General features: G+C 41.7%; 1 protein-coding gene across 4 annotated transcripts in view; it reads left to right on the top strand.

Moving 5' to 3' along the window:
• casz1 (castor zinc finger 1) overlaps positions 1 to 17,762 on the top strand; it is a 79,551-nt gene that overhangs the window by 14,813 nt on the left and 46,976 nt on the right. The window contains exon 1 of one of the 4 annotated variants that reach the window (XM_053240584.1): positions 12,949 to 14,718. The exons of 1 other annotated variant lie outside the window; for it this stretch is intronic. In XM_053240584.1, the coding sequence (XP_053096559.1) occupies positions 14,640 to 14,718 (79 nt within the window). In that variant the 5' untranslated portion in view covers positions 12,949 to 14,639. Of the gene's footprint in view, positions 1 to 12,948; positions 14,719 to 17,762 lie in introns of those variants that run through there. 2 more of the 4 variants (XM_053240582.1, XM_053240585.1) reach the window with 2 other exon arrangements.

Genomic DNA, 17,762 nt, shown 5'->3' with positions numbered 1-17,762 from the left:
TAAAATATAACAGCCAATCATGTGTCAGTATGCAAATTAAACCCATGAAACACCAATTTGCCAGGGAAAGGGGGACATTTCTAATTTGCATTTTTATAGAATCTAGGATTTGAGAGTAAAACTGTAGGTAGTGGCTTTCTCTGTTTTTTTTTTGTTTTTGTTTTTTTTTGTGGACTCATCACATAAAGTAAATTATAATTCAATATAGATAAAAATGTAAAAATGATGATGTTCAGGCTCCAAGCATATGAGGATCTGTTGAGATGCAGTGTGTCGAGTCATGAGGCTCAGCACAGCCAGTGAGGAGCAATGAGACTGGATTAGCCAAGGCCAAGTGAGCAGGGTGAGTAGTGCAGAGCTGCTTTGCTGCTCAACACCACATGAGCTCCATCAGCCCATGAGCTGCCAGAATAGTCCAGGGTGAAGAAGTGAGAGAGAGAAAGAGCACGGGGAGCCGGAGTGTCAGAGAAGAGAGCGAGAGTTAAAGCAAATGGGAGTTTGGAAAATTATCCTATTAAATTGAATTAAAGAGGCAGTCTTAATTTATCCCAAGAATGATGGATTCGAATAATTAAGGGTGTTAATGGGGAGTGGTTAGGAAGAGCGGGAAAAGGGGGTAGCAGATATGTAGAAGCACAAGAGATGGGAATGGGGGGTCAGACCTGAGCCCAGCACTTAGAGGGCCATCAGAGTCGAGTTTTTATGAGCCGGCCACTCGGGGCATTGCTTTACAGCTCCCAGCGATTAGCCATACGCAGGTTAGGAGCAGGCGAACAGCCTCTCTGGCTTTCTCAAGGTGCTCTGTCACTTTTTCTCTGGAGAGGAAGGAAGCTGTAAGGTAATATGTTTAGCGAGCAGACAACAGATCAAAGCTGCTCTTGGTTAGCGAGCTTTTTGCGGCTTTGCGTGCGTGTGTGGTCAAGGGATGTGGCAGAAAACGAAAACAAACACTCCAAGCGAGCATCAGCACTTTTGGATATGTGTGTGTGTGTGTGTGTGTGTGTCTGGGTTGAGTGGTGTTGCTCAGTGTTTGGACAGTTTTATTTGTTTGTTATTATAAGGCCTAGTTATTTGAGCAGGACTGGGGTTTCAGTCCATTTCCATACCACAGAGTTTATCCGCATGTCCTTAATTCTTGCTGATGTGCAGGCCTTGGGCACTGTCTGTGATTGAGGGGCTGTGTCACCACTGGAAATTATCCTGTGGCCTCAGAGAATGACTGTGGATGGTTGTGCATAGGTGAGCACTGGGCAATGAAAAAAAAAATCTAAACTAGTGTTTCTGAGGAACTAATTTCACACAGACATTTACTTGTGTTTTGAGATTTCTTTTCAATATGAACACTTGATTTTTTGTTCCATAGAGGAGTGTGTGTGTGTGTGTGTGTGTGTGTGTGTAAGGGGGGGGGGGGGGGGGGGGGGTGTAAAAAAAAGAAGTGAGATATCTAAAAAAAAAACCCTGTGAACTCATCTTTACAGTGCAGTCCACAAATGAATACTTTGTCGCTAACATCTATTAGCTTACCTGTATGCATATTAGCCAGAGGAAGCCATCTGAAATTAGAGCTCAAATAATTTTATGCTACTTTTCTCCTTGAGAAAAAAAAAGAAATATTGCGGGGGGGGGGGGGGGGGGGGGGGGGGTGAGAGAAAGGGTGAGAGAGAGAGGGTGACAGTGAGGGGAGGGAAAAAACAATCTCATCAAGCGAGAGGCCGTTTGCTTAGCAAGAGCTGACAGTCTTTGTGTATGTAAATGAAGAATTTAGACTAATGGAGTTGAACCATTTCTAATTTTGTGATGGCAAGAGGATTTTGATTGAAAGTAATTAAGCAAGCTAGCTGTAAAATTAATTAAAGCAAAAGGAGGGGGGATTTTTATTGGATTGGATAGCGATATAGCTGCTGTCAGGCAGGGGGACAAATGGGGGTGACCTGGATTCACTGCCCTCCCTCCTCCCACTCGGGACTTTTATGTCACTTTAATCTCCTTAGAGCGGCTGGTGTGCATTTGTTCGAAATAATCAAGGAAATATGGTCAGAAATTGTCAGCTTTCAGATCTAATTTACCTGACAGCCTCGCGAAAAGTGTGTGTGTGCGCGTGAATGTGCGCGGCAGTTTCTTTTTTTTTCCTTTCCTTCTCTCTCGTCTCTCTCTTCAGCTTGGCAGAAAATGCTTTTGACAGTTTGGAGACGTCTCAGCTCCTCAGGAATAAACGACGAGGAACCTGGTCAGGTTGAGATGAACCCTTCAGTGAGAGGGTGCATCAGTTAAGAGAGTCACATAAACAGTTATAGTAGTGACAGGAGTAATTCATTGGGAGCTGGTGAGCCACAAGTTTCACTCTGTCCTGCTTTGACTTCCTGCATGAGCTTTGAGGATCCTCCATTCAGGAAGTCATAGATAACTTTATAACACAAAAGCCCCACACCACAATGCCAGGCTGCAAACTGGATTATACTTACTTACTGTACATTTTATAGCACTCTCTCTTCTGAAATAAAATTAAAATACATCATATCTTAGTGAGACAATGGCAGCTATATTGAATAAGTGGTACTCTGAGGGAAAAGATAAGATAAGAAATACTCTTGTTCATTACTTCTAAGAACTGCTTATAAAGGTCAGTGTAGTTGCCAGCGGAAGTGTCCTTATGGTAACCATAAGAGGTTAACCGCAAAGACGACCCTTGAGGACCCATCCAAGGTTATAGGTTATGTAGTAATGTGTACAGCCAGATTATTTAATATCTTATTTTATTGTATACTTTATTTTATATTAAATTAATACTATATTTTATTGTATCCCCACAGTGTAACCAGTGCTATTCAGCTAGCTTCCTGATTTATTTATGGCACTGTCAGCTAGCTAGATTTTCATGTTTACCTAACATACACCAAAGGCAGTCTCTTGTCACACAAGCTAGCTTGTTAACACCAGTTAAGCTAGCTAAGTTAACACAAGTTAGCTAGAGTTAGCTTTATATTTCCTACTCCAGTTACATCCCCTCAGTGTAACCAGTGCTAGCCAGTTAGCGTCATACTTTATTTTAATGGTATATTAGCTAGCTAGCTTTTTATGTTTGGCTAACCTTCCCACACTAGCAAAAACTAGTCTAGCTTTAATGTTACCCAATCTAAGGTCATTCCTAAATGAAACCAGCTAGCTTCATCTAACACTTTATTTTATGACACTGTTTGGTTGTAGCTTCTTATGTTTAGCTAACATACTACAAATACAGTCTCTTTTCACACTACCTTGTTTAATAGCAAGCTAATACCTTAGCCAGATTTTGCAAACTGGTGTTCATGTTTTTTTTTTTTAAATATCTTTCAATATAATATCATTGAAGTGAGCCAGGTTGACCTTTGAGTAACTATGAGGGAGATTTCAGCTAATGCAACAGACAGTATGAGCCTGTGAGACATACACTGAGAATAGGAAGCACTAGAAGAAAGAGATCATTATGTTCAACACAGAGAGGCGTGAATTTAAAAAAACAAAAAAACTAAAAAGGATAGGGTCAGTTAGTACAGCATCACAGCTTCCTCAGGTTCTATGTATATGAGAACACAAGGTACTGGCAGGAACTGGAAGTCACTCTGGTTTATAACTACTGAAAACCTAAATGCCTCTTGCTCTCACTCAGGTGTCTGTCACCAGCCCTTTTGCTCTTACGATTAAGAGCTATTCATTATGGACTGTGACGTAGATAGAGGAGGCAGTGTGTATAGGGCCTGGGCAGTTCATCTAACAGGATTAAACTGCTGTGAAAACCCTCACAGAGACCCCCCTTTAGAGATCCCCCACCCCAATATCCGGCCCCCTTTTGCCAATTAATATAATAAAAGATGGAACAAAGAGCTTCTCTGCTTTTCATAATTAAACTTGGCTGTCTCTAGAGGACGCTGTGCTTCATCTCTCTCCAGTAGTGCATCACTGAGCCCCCAGTGCCCAGCCCTAGGCCCCAGCGTGAGCTGTAGACATGGCGGGGGAGATATTGCACGAGTGTGTGGCCTTCCACACACCACCAGACTCGATCATAATGGAAAGAGTGTGTCTCTCCATCTGCTGTTAACTGATGAGTGGAAAGTGAGACGAACCCCAGCAGTGCCCACTGAATCCCTCCATAGAGCAGCCTGCCTTCCGTGTAGTCTGAAAACTGTGTCAAATAGAATAGTGGAGACCAGGGTGCTCATTGAATTCCATAATGCACTGCTTGGGGTTAATGTCCAGGGGTTGTCAAAAAATAAATAAATAAATAAATAAATAAAAATAAAATTTAATGAAAGTAAATAAAATTCAATAAATAGTTCTAAGATTTAAAAAAAAATATTTTAATAATTTTTTAGCATATTAACATCGATTTTCCTATTTTCTAGTTTTATTAAAATAAAAAATAAATATATTAAAATTGCTGTTAGATTTACGTTTGATTATTCATACATTATTTGTACATTTTTATTAGGCTTCAGATTAAACCCATTTAATTCATGTGACCAGTTAATTAAGTAAATAACTATAACAGGTTTATCACTCTAACAACTCTAACAACTGTAATAACATTTGATAGTGATTTCGACCACCAGTTTTTAATCACATCATTTGAAAAAAAAAAAAAATCAAATTGTAGACCCGCAGGCTTTATGGCAAAGACCCCTGGGATCCCACAGACCCCATTCTGAGAACCATGGCCCTAGTGGTTACAGAATACTCATATCCATAATTTCCATGATATCCATTCATCCATAAATAGGGTGCAATACACTAGGCTTGTATGAGGCAGTTAACAAACTTATTTTCAGAATAAGAGGCTTTCATATATGTACTGTGTGTGTGTGTGTGTGTGTGTGTTAAGGAAAGAAAAGGCGAGAAAGAAAAGTGAGCATCCTTTTCTCAGCCGACAGAGCTGGCAGAAATTAGTTTCACACAATATGCAAATTCCTGCAATTGAAAAAAGAGGGTGTTTAAGTGACAGGTTGATATGTGATTAAACGACAATTAAAGTGCTGGAAGCATGCGGCAGCAGCGGGTCAAGTGCTGTACGCTGGAGCTAAAAGGTAGCAGACTATTGAGGTAACAGTCATGGGGGAGGCCAGGAACAGAGCCCAAAACAAATTAGCGACTGCGAGAAAAGGCTGTCACGGCCTGTCAATAAAACGGAAAGAGAGAGAGAGAGAGAGAGAGAGAGAAAGAAAGAGATAAAGACAGAGGGAAAGTGTGTGAGGAAAGAAATCTGGGTAATAGGACAAACAAGAGCATAAACAGAAATGGTGTAGAGGTGCAGTTGTCATATGCAAGAGTAGGCTCTTGGCTGACTGCTTAATTGGCCATATTCCATGGTGCCATGGCCGTGTTCCCCGGCGCTTGACTAGTCCACCCTGTAGCGCGTCTTGGAGTTGTTCTACGCAGGGATTGGCTTTCCCTGCGAGCCTGTCCTGACAGCAGATGGCTGTGGCCTTTAATCCCCTTTGATGCTGTGCTGGGCAGTTGCTCGTGAACATCTCTTGCAAAGCCCTGAAAACTTGAGCTACTTTTCCTCTAACTGACCCCAATTGTCAAGGACCTGGCAGCTGTCACACTTTGTTAACTTTGTCTTAAGTGTAAGACTGAAGGGCGCAGGTTCCTCTGTCTCTTTTCTTTCTCTCTCGATGACTTCCTGTTTGCTGTCTGTCATATTATGCTCATTCCTCAAAGCTCTTGATGCACACCGGCCAGTGGGACGTGTACTTTTGGAACACTCGAGCACTTATTTTTAATCAGAAATTATGGCACAGTTGTTCTCCATTCCCCAAATTGGACCGAAGTTTCTGAGGGTGCAATATTGTGACCACAGATGGCTCGCGTTCGACTAAGAGGCTTAGCTTTCATCATCTTAATTATTTTCAAGCTCACCTTAATTATTGTCAATTATAAGGAACACACAGGCATTTGCTGCACTTCCTGTTAAGCCCACAGGTTTTGGTTTCTCAAGCGATCCATCTTGGACGGTTAGAGGAGAAAAGCTGTGCGCTTGCTAATCAAGGTTGCTTCAGCATATGTGATTACAAAACTGTGTGGTGTAGGGAGCGGGTATTTTACATAACAACAAAAGACTAGACTTGAAAGGGGGAAAATATGTCTTTTTCACTTTGAGACAAACATAGATCCCTATCTGCAAACTTCATCTACAAGTACTGACTTGCTGACTTGTGTGTGTGTGTGTTTTTTTTTTTTTGAAATACCTTGAAATTTACAGTTGACTGTTCTCATTCACCCTAGACACACACACACACACACACCTTAAATATGACAGGGAACTTTGTATTGAACATAACCGACAAAAATGAATAGGTCTGTAAAAAAAAGGAGGGGGCGGAAGCAAAAGGAAAGAAATATGCCCTTTCAGCTGCTTTGAATCATATTTGCTTTTATCGCCGTTTTTATGATCTGCAGATCAGAATAAGGGCTTTCAGGTTTGGAGAGTTGTCCATTTGAGAGAGATGTGTGGTACATAAATCCTGCACTTCTGCAGAAAGTGCCTCTTTCGCAGAAAGTCCCATGATGGCAGTGAGCTCACTAATGGAATTTTTAAAGAATTAAGATGCCTGCTTTCAACTGTTCCTTACTGAACGAGCTCATAACTGAATACGTACATTTCAACCTTATGACCCTCACTGTAAGTTCATATAAAGATGTATTGAAAGTCCCTTGAGAAGAGGAATAGCACAAAAGAATGCTTGTCTGCTTACTGTAGTCGCTTAACAATTGTAGCATTTAAGAATAGACTCGTATTAAACGGCTGTGATTAAATTAAAAATCACTCACCCAAATGTTTCACTGTGTTGGCACCATTATCACCTCTGCTTCTTATTAATTCTGCACTGTAAATAGATTCAGGGCTGAACTTTAGCGTAACCCGTGTCTTCCAATTTGCCTCTTTCCTCTCAACTAGCTGCGCGATCCTAATTAGAGAGAAACTGCGGGAAAAAAAGACAGGCTGCATAGTTGTGGCATGTGATTGTGCTCGAGTATCTTTATTTTCCCGTTCATAAAAAGACTCAGCACCAAAGCGTTGCGGTAATCAGAGTGCGTAGCAAGCCATCTGTTTGATTTTAGAATATGTTCGTTTCTGTGATGGGATTGTAACAGGAGCGTTTACCATAATCATGGCATAATCTGTTCGCATTAGCTCTCCCTGATGCTCGTAGCTAATGGGGGGAGCAGATCCTGCCTGAGGTGTCATTACGCTCACACCTGATCTTCAACGGATAGAGGACTATTTCAGGACTGAAATGCGATTGTTTTAATACTTTAATCCACGTGCCCTTGGCATTCAGGATTTTGCAGAAGGTAAATTTTTTTTTGCTGACTGCTTGTGTCTTATACCTGCTCTCTTCCTCCTGAGTCAAAATCCTTTTTTTTTTTTTTTTGCTTTTCACACTAAACCATGTAGGATCATGTTGAAAGCTGGTAGAACTAATATTTTCTTTTAATCAAAGACCTCTTTATCAGATCCCAGTGATGAAACACTGATTTGACTAGTTGGCAGGAAATGTATCACTCTTGACTTGACTGCACGCTAACGTTAAGCTCTTCAGGCCTGGCTTGTCAGCCGCCTGTCGGAGACACCAGCAGTGACGGCTGGTCAGCGCAGCGATAGCCCCCCGAGGGACAGTTAACCCTCCAAATTCCCCCTACTGGCCCGGTTTTGCCCATCCCTGAGTGGCAGAGAGTTCGAGGGCAAGATTGGTCTGGGGGTCACTAGTCAGCTGGGTGTAGGGTTGATAATAATGCTTGCTGATTGTTTCAGAAATCCTTCATTTGTGAGGAGAGCCTCATTAAGCAGCAGGCGTACAGGCGCATTAGGGTCCAGAGGAAGCTGCAGCCGGTGAGAATGCATTAGAGAGGATGCACGCACTGCTCTCCCCTCCTGTCCTCCAGCTTTTTTCCTGATCTAATGTACTTTCAGAGGAATTGGAAATAGGGGTCAATAATTATGCATTTTAATTATTAACCTGCCTCCTCCTTAATTGTGCTTTTTAAAGCCTCTGTGCGCAGACATGATACTTTATTGCTCTGTTGGTCTGGGCAAGCCTGGGCCGGATCACTCTACTATCAGCCATAACCCACCTTTATGTTAGTGCACCATAATGGTGTGGCTTTTTACTGCGGCAGAGAGCACTTCTCCTACTGTACGTTTTTTGAGCCATCCAGCGTGTGTGTGTGTGTGTGTGTATGTGTGTGTGTGTGTCAGCCACATTCAGTGAATCATTTTAATTAGAAGGTGATTGATTGACAGAATGGCTCTGGGTGCAAAAGAATTGATATATAGAAACTCTACATGTCGCTGACCTCAATACACAGAAGCATAAAGTCATCAGTAAAAGTATAATTGTTCCAAAATGATCTATATTAATACTAATTACTAGTACTAATAGTAGTAATAATACTACTAATAACTGTGTATTGTGGGTGTGCAGATTACAATTACTCCATTGCCGTACTAAAGTCAATTTTCCTCCTGTTTTTCATTCCCTTGATACTTCTGACTTTTACTCACTTTATTAAATTAAATTTAATAAATCTCTACCTTCTACTCACTACATTTCAAAACAGATTCATTACTGTATAATCTAGATACAGTATTTCATAAGTTACAATGGGATTATTTTTACTTTTATTGCATCAGACCGCTTTAAAAGGATTAAAACGTCTAACAAAGCTAAATTCTAATGGAAATGACAACAAGAACATGGGGTGAAGGATCTCATGCTGTATTTATTCATAAATTTCTAGATTTTTGTAAGATAGACTGTTTGTGCATGAACATGCAAGCACAATATCTTACACTTATGAAGAAGAACTTGAAAAAACCTCTCTCACATTTAAAAAAAATTGTTAAAAAAAACATATTTCATAAGATGCAGGTGATCTGATACCTATCCATCATCTCTTAGCATCTAAACTAGTTTGTATTTTTGGATTTATTATAATGCTATTTAATGTTTATGATATAAGCGGTGTAGCTGTTATACATTATAATTTGTAATCAGTAAGGAAAATCAGTGTTTCTTTTTCATGCATGCTGTAAGTAAAGAATAAAACTGAATGGTGCAGGCTGTTCTAGTAAAATAATCTAGTGGTGTGATGTCCCAGTGAGTTTTATTCATCTCATACCACAGCAATTTTTCAGTGTTTACTATTATAAATTTATTAATGAACAACATTTTATAGGTTTTGTTCCTTTTTTTTTTTTTTCCATATACAGTTGACAGTTACATTTAATGTTGTGGAACATATGCGAGAAAAGTTAGTTCCTGTTCTCATTCATGTTATAGCAGTTTAAAACCATTATTCCCTCACCAGCCTCTCTTCTGTGTTTTGTAATAAGACAAAATCACAGCTTGTTGGAAACTCCAAAGTCATCTGTCCTGAAAATGTACTGACTGTTACACTGACACTGGAGACTCCTTCCATAAACATCCCCTTTACCAAAAGCTTCACCATATCAGTTATACATTTTCCTTTGTTAATTAACAACATGCTTTTGAATCTGTTTTTTATTTAACAATAATAAGAAACAATATTATAGTAGAATGAGTGCTTTATTTTAAACGTCATTTTAAATTCAGCCGGAACTACTTGTCAGGTGCAGAAAACGAATCAACATCTTCTGACCAATCAAAATTGAGAATTCAACAGCACTTGAGTAAAAAAAATTGAAAGATGTACTTTTAAAATGTAACTTTATTAGCATATTTACATTTACATTTACATTTACTTGTGTAAGGAGTATATGATGTTCAAATGTGTAAGGTCACGTCGGCGAATGTTGTGGCTGGAGTCAGTTTGGAGAGACGCAGTTTGGGAACATCAGCTCAAGCAGAAGGGCTTTTGGAGTAGGAAGTTGTGGTTCATGATCAGTCCAGTGTGAGCTTATTGCTGCTGGTGGATGGAGTGCGAGACAGCCTGTTATTCACTGTGGGAATGTTTGCTTTGGGACACAAGTATGTTATTGTTGCCACGTTGATAAAATGGGGGTGGGGGGTGGGGAGGGGGGGGATGCTGTCTGCTGGGGTGGCAAAACTCAAAACTGCAACGCTTACCTCAAAATCACGCTGTGGGAACACATCCCATCAATATCTAACCATTCCTAAACAGCAGGTGATTTTAAACCCCTATTTTACAACTTATTAATGTAGCGCTTAAAAAGCGAATCGATAGAGGCTGTGTGTGGCGGTGTTAGGTTCACCACTTAGGAGCCGGTGCTGTCAAGCGTCTCATACACCTACAATTTTACAGTACACGGAACTGCACTTTTACGCTGTCAGAGCCCCAGATCTACTTCTGCTGTGTGGGAGCTAAAGAGGAACATTGTAATTACTGTCTCAGAATTCATATAGCGATACATAAAATAGTATTTATCCAGTCTCGTGTGCCGGGTGTCGGGGGCCGACGGCAGGGAGGGGCATGTTTTTGCACAATAGACAGTAGGAGCAATCAGGAGGAGTCGTGACTCCTGCATCTTCTCTGTCTCCTGTTTCGCCTTCAAAACCACCCCCTCCTCTCCCTCCACCTCCCCTCACAGCCATCACTCAGACACACCTACGCACAAATAAACATAAAAAGCTAATTTGTTAGCTCCCTCATTTCAGAGGCCCAGGCACGGAATATTGTAGACGCAAACTAATGCTTTGTCAAATGTTGACATGTGTCGTGAACACACTGCCCACAGCAGCACATTTATAAAGAGAGCAAGCAAAGAAAAAAGAGGAGAGGAGATTAGCAAACTGCTTAGCCCCAGCACTCGCAGACCTAGTGGGAGAAAGGAAATGCTCCTAAACACATGTATTAATGCACAGGAAATTAGGTATAAACACAAGTAGAAAGAAAGAAATGTTTCTAAAAATACATTATTATTAGTATGAGGCTCCAGTGTTAGTGCTGTGTCAATGGCATCCAACCATCCATTTATTCATCTATCTCCATCCATCCATCCATCCATCCATCTATTCATCTACCACTAAATTCTCATCCATCCACCCATTCACCCTTCTAGTCACCTATCTATTTTCATCCATCCACCCATCCATCCATCCATACACCCACCTTTCCATTCACCCATACATCTAATAATCTATCTCTATCCATCCACCTAACCATCCATCCATCCATCTTCTCATACATCTATCTACCCATCCATCTGTTTTCATCCATCCATCCATACACCCACTCATACACTCACCTGTATAGTTTTTCATCTATCTCCATCCATCTATCCATCCATCCTTTTTTCTCATCCATCTATTCATCTATTTTCTTATGTCCATCCAGCCATCCTTCCATCCACCCATCCATGTATCCTCATCAACCAATTCATTCATCCACCCATACATCTATTCATCCATCCATCCATCCATCCATCCTGTCCCATGCTCTAGCGATGTCTGGCATGATTATTATGTCCTTTAGAGAAACCCACATTACACATGAAATTAGGAAACAAAGTGCACACACCTCTTAATACGTGAGCACCTCCAATATGCTGATGTTTTCTTTTGCACACTGTGTTTGCTAAATTGCCTTTGACTGCATGCATTGGTAATGGAACTTTATGTCCTTGCAGAAAGGACAGCTAGTCCGTTTCAGTTAGGGCCTGGACCATCTTCCATGGCTGGCTTTCACAAGACTTTTTTTTCCCTCTAATACTCTGCCTTATGAATAAATGAAGCCTATGAAGCATTTTTTTCCATATTTGTGTAAATTGCTTTAAAAGCATTTTATCATGTCATAAAAAAGCGCAATTGATCTGCAGAGCTCGGGCCATTGGGCAGCTGTGTGTTTTGTTAATGGCCACTTTGCTCCAAGCAGCTTATTAAAAAATTTATATATAAATGCTAAAATTGCATAAATTATTTAAGCACAAAGTAAGCATTTTTGTTTCAGTCAGGGGGTGGGGTGGGGCGGATATTGAAAAGGAGACTGAGTTTAGGATATTAAGCTCAGATAGAGGATCAGTCATATACCTTTTGAAATGCATAGATCACATCTAAACATAGGCACTCGCATATGTCACACACTCACACACTCACATAGACACACCATGCACAGGCACAAAAATATATATATTTTTTGATGACTTCGTTTCAGCAAGCACGGAATGTCACCCATATCCTGGTTGATTGTACTTTCGAGTTTTATGATGTTTTTTCATTGATTTGTTTCCCCGGCGCAGCTGCCGACCTCTATTGAGGGACGAACGTAATCAGCGCTGACGCAAATTAGATGGTTATTCGTTTCGAAAATTGACAGAAAAACAATAAAAAAGATGAAATGCTCCCAAATCAATAGATATAATGAAATTCAAATAATCCGAGAGATGAGGTCTCCATGGCAACTGATAATGTGGAAAAGAAAACAATTTAATAAAGGACAGACACGCTTTGAAAACAGATTGGGGGGGGGGCTGTAAAGCGAGAAGCAGATGAGAGGAGGGCAGGTGGGGGGGCAGGAAAGACAGAGGGAGGGAGAGAGAGGAGGGGAGAGTGAGGGGACATTTGTGGCGGCTGCATGGCAGGTCCTAGTGCTTGTTTCTCTGGTGTGAAGGATCTGTGTCTATCCCAAGGACACCCGAATAATTAGAAAAGTGTGCAGGGCAGAAAGTGCAGATTCAGGTTTTAATACGCAAAAAAATTATTTCAGGGGCAGTCAATCGGAAAACCATTTGTTGGTGACCTTCCTGAGAGGCCCCCTGGTAAAGGGCAAGATGGAGGCTGCGTGGCAGGCCGGGCTGAGTTATGGCATATTTGTGTTTTTATAGTGGCACAGGGAATGGAGAATGGGGCGGGGGAGGGTGGTGTGAAAGGAGGGGGGTCCTGCTACAGGACCACAGTGGAAGTGTATATGTGTGTGTGAGTGTGTGTTGCTGTACAGGTCCGGGTTGCTGCTACTAAAGAGGGGAGGGTGAGAGAGAACAGAGGGGAGAGAGGGACAGAAAGGGGGAACTTGCAGATGTGGCTGTATTTACAGATCAGTTGTCAGAAAAGCCATTTAGAGAGAACGGGGCAAATCCCAGCACAACGACAGCAGAAGTGTACCTTTAACAGAAAAAGACAGGACGATGTCAAGCACACGGCATGTCAGTTCAGAAATCAAGAGTCATTAAGTCCGTGCGACTTATCTTCTGTGTCTGGTAGTGCTTGAGAAAAGATGCTTAACTGAATTTTCAGATGTTTAGATGAAAGACACACTGACTCACTCTTTTATTTCAAATAATACAACACAGCACTACCCTGCATTGTTTATTGAAAAGTGATAAAAACGAGTCGAACCTGTCTCACAGTCAGTTTGTTTAATTCAACGCTATCATTGAGATCCAGGATAACATGTCCTGTTAGCAGCTGTCATTATCCTGTTCAGAGCAGTAAGCAAATTAAAGCTGAGGGCATGGGGCCGAGCGACATCTCCTAAGACTTGTATCCTGATCCCGGTTATGGTACAATCTGCTGCTGTTAAGCCATAAACGTGAGTAGAACTCAATAAAGCTTAAGGGAGTGTGTGGACAAACTGTGGGTCAAAGATAGCATGCGTGTATGCATGTATGTATTGTGTAGGTATTATGCAGCGTATGAGACAGACACACACTGATCGTCCCTGGGTGAGAGCACACAAAGCCCTCTATCACACACAGCTCACCCTCCCATTTGAGTTGATGCCCTGCTCTCGTTCCACATTATTTCCTCAGGACGGACACACCTAGTATTTGATGAATAATAGTTTTTCAGGTCACCCTTGAAACCTTCCACTTACGGTAATGTGCAGTTTGGGGGCGGTCCGGTTCGCGATATTAATTTGAGGCTTAGTCTCAAATTCTTCTGTCTGAGTCCGCTGTCTCAGCGGGAGAGAGCTGTCATCAGGGCAGCTGCGAGGCCTGACATTAATATTGCGATGTGAAAAGTGGCCCGCATGTAGGAGAGAAACTTGAAATTCCTTGCTAAACAATAACTCGGAGCCTGCGAATCTGGCAGGCGTGTGTCAATGACTCGGACGGAGGCTTGTTTTCTCGTCTAAATGAATCACTTGGGGACAAAAAAGCCACCATCATGGGGTGAGATGGTGAAATGTGAGAGCAGGGCATCTGCTTTCGGTGTAGCGAGTGTAGAGTTTGTGGCACATGTTATCAGTGTCAACAGCAGCCGTGCATGGTCTCTCCCTCCCTCCCTTTCTCTCTCTCTCTCTCTCTCTCTCTCTCTCTCTCTGTATCCATGATATTGCCCCTGCCCATGGCTGCTACTCGCTCATTGACTCTGTGTAACTCAATCTGAGAGGCTGGAGCCTAGCGGAGTGGGCTCGCCTGCCGTGTTCTCATCCAGCCTGGACAGTCAGCCACGCGCTCGGCACACTGGAGAGAGCAGCTTAAGTGGCCTCTCTCTATCTCCATCTCGCTCTCTCTTCCGGGCCTTTTTTTTCCATAACGGCTGTAGAGGTAGAGAGCAGAGGGTGGTGAAGGACCCCTACTGGTAAAGTGGGTAAACACGCACAGCCCTGACATCTGTGCTGCATGCACGAGTGCGAGAGACACAAGGAGCAAGGGAGAGAGTGTGGGGACGAGTGCGAGTGCAGCCTAGCCGTGGAGGCGTGTGGGGAGACGGGGGGAAAAAATGCCGTGCTTCGTGGAGAGAATTCCGCCCGAGCGTCAGGGAGAGGTGAGACGCAAACAGGAGGGCCGTCTCTTGCCAGGTAAGGCTCGAGCCAGACACAACACACACTCACAGCGAACTCTAGACATGTGCGCACACACACACACACACACACACACACACACACACACACACACACACACACACTGGCTGAGGTGCTGCTAGGGTCAGGTGTGATGTCAGAATGTGTGATAATTCCACTGTGTGTGCAAGTCAACCCACACAAAACTGATAAAAAAATCGACAAAAAACCTAATGATTATTCTCTAACTTCTGGAAAAAAAGAAGAAGTGAAATAAGACTGCAAAATGTTCTTGTTTAAAAATTCAGAAAACTTAATGTCAAGCTTACTGGCATTTTTTAAATATTTTATTCAAATCGTGTTCCACAGGAGTGATATAAAGAAACAGGCCTAATTCTTCAACAAATGAAGAGTTCTTGAGAACTAATCGTTCAGATGTCTAATCTTCTGCAGTTTCGGTTTGTGTTGGTTTTGGATTAGCCATTGTGTACTTTTTGTCTCAAATTGTTGTTCTTAATTACCACCCAGGCCTGTGAGAAGGATGGCACTGAATTTCTCAGCTCGCTGACATGTGGTGTTATTTGCCCAGCTAAGCGGCTCCCTGCTAGCATGGAGTGAGCTCTCAGCCGCTCGCTTAGATACAGATGTTCTAAGGATTTTGCCGAGCACCAGGGAGCACAGAGGGGTTTGTATTTGTGCCTGCATTTGGCTCGGATGTGCGGTGTTCTGGCTTAATCCAGTGCGCCTCTCAATTAAACTTTCCTTTTTGTTAAATAAATACAGTGTCGCTAAAACTAAACACACATTTGCATGGAGCCTCTCAAGTTTCAGGCCATAATGGGCTCAGCGCAGGCCTGAAAAACAGAGGCCATATAGACCGAGAAATAGACAGATGAGTGGAGAATGTTTGTTCTTTTTCCATCTTTGTTGATTTGTTTCTCTTGCCAACAGACTTGAGCCTTCAGTGAAGGTGAGATCAGGCATGAATTGGGTTCACGTTTCTGTGGTGATCTGGCAACGGTTCCGATGTCCCAGTGGATTGTTTTGTTTGTTTGTGTGTGAGCGTGTGTGTGTATGTGTGTGTGTGTGTGTCTGCGTGTGTAGGCGTGTTTGCGTTTCCGTCCGTGCACACACTTGCGCGAGATTTTACTAAGCAGATATTTCCCCTGTTTTCGCTCTGAGCCGCGGGAGATTGATGACTGAATTGTGGAGTACATGTTAACAGTAACTGCTGATTTATTGAGATACTTAGGGTAAGTGAGGCGGCCCTGACTCAGAGGGGTGGAACAAGATATAGTCCTTTTAGCTTAATGCAGAAATAGAGCCTTTTTAAGGAATAATTGTGATTACTGCTTGGGGGTTGGGGGAGCGCAGGGGAGGGAGGCTTTTAACTCGAGGAGAGGTGAAGGAACCACAGGGGATGCAAGAGACACTTTGCATTTTCCTAGAATTTGTTTTGCATTCAATTGCAAGTTACTGGCGCAGTTTCAGGTATTGGGTTAGTGATTTTTTTTCTGAAACCACACTCAAACAGGTTTGCATACATTTGACAAACATACTCAGAAACGGTGCCATTTTAGAGGAATTGGTCTCATTTCTTCATCCCCTGAGCATGTTTGCCTTCAGCAGGATTCAAATCCACTTTAAAGATTCATGCGACTTCAATCTGATATCCCTCCATCTCTATATATTTTTTCCTCGCAGCACAGAATAAGGAATAGCACTTCCCTGCAGAAGAGGAATGGCCCTTTTTTTCCAAACCACCTTTTAGACTGAGTGAAATGTTTCCCCAGTTCGCTCAGGGACGACTTTATTTCTTAGCAGGGATTTAACACTCACTCAGTACCCCCATAAATACAAGCTTCCCCAGCAGCCCAGGAGCCATAACTCATGCTCTAACTCTCAGGCTAACCAAACTCATATTGCAGAGAGAGCTTTGTTTGGCTTTGTTTCTGCTCGCTGAAACCCTTCAGATTACTGTCTCAGCCGCACTCAAACCTCTTCCTCTATAACTCTGCACAAGAACATGATTTCACACTGTTTTTTCAGCTACGTGTGTTAAATTGAAGACTAGGCTTGTTGACAGCAAGGCTGCTATTGTTTAATGAACATGTAGCTGGTGGCACCTGTTGAAGTCCAGGCTCTTCCTACCACATCATTAATGACACTATACTTGTGGCTAGAAGACGCCCACGCAGAGCATTGCGGCTAGGCCGAGTCATTTATAGCCCGACGTTCACCTGAAGTGCTCATTTTAAAACTTCTAAAAAACCTAGGTAAGATAATTAATAATTTAAGTGAGGAATAAATCTTTGCCTTTTGTCATTTTTTCCTTAAGTTTTATTCCTCTTATATCATGGCAATTTGCCAACACTAAAAATGAATTTTTTTATTAAAGAATGACACGTCATATCTTTTGTTGTAAAGTTATTTCCTGTTATAATTTATGTCATAGCAACTATAAACAGTCATTCCCCCACCAGCCTTTCTTTTTCTCACTCTTGAAGTTAATAAGACAAATAATTTCAGCTTACCATGTTACCAAGCCCTCTTTCCTGAAGACTGTCCTATACCCTTTCTTTTTCCTGAACAGCCTTCAGGAAGAGTTAACTGCTAATAAACTAGTTCCTATTTGTCACAAGTTGGATTTCAGTATCTGATTCTCAATTTGCACTAAAGTTATCTCTGTAATTTTTTATTAAACATTTATTTAACTGTCAAAAACTATAGCAAGCAAAACTATTTTGCTATTCACTAATATTAGCTAAGTTAGATAACTGTCTAGCTTGGCATACTTGTTCTGATGCTCAGAGTTTCCTAGTATGATGTCATCCTCTATTAATTTGCATATGAAGCATGATAGGTTCATTTTGTGACATCACAAACTGACCTCAACGTAACACTTTCTAAGTCAATTTTTAACAGAAAGTCTGAGAGAGTCATTTAAAAAAGTAAATTTAGCACAATATTAACAAGTTTGATAACAGGAGTCAGCCACGCTAAAGATGTTTACTGTTTTTACAAAAATCAGTCGTTTTTCGAGTACAGAGGTACTTTAATAA

The sequence above is a fragment of the Pangasianodon hypophthalmus genome, chromosome 16 (assembly GCF_027358585.1).
Source record: "Pangasianodon hypophthalmus isolate fPanHyp1 chromosome 16, fPanHyp1.pri, whole genome shotgun sequence".
Classification (NCBI taxonomy): Eukaryota; Metazoa; Chordata; class Actinopteri; order Siluriformes; family Pangasiidae; genus Pangasianodon; species Pangasianodon hypophthalmus.
Note: the sequence above shows the minus strand (reverse complement) of the source record. Positions and strands in the feature narration are given on the sequence as shown.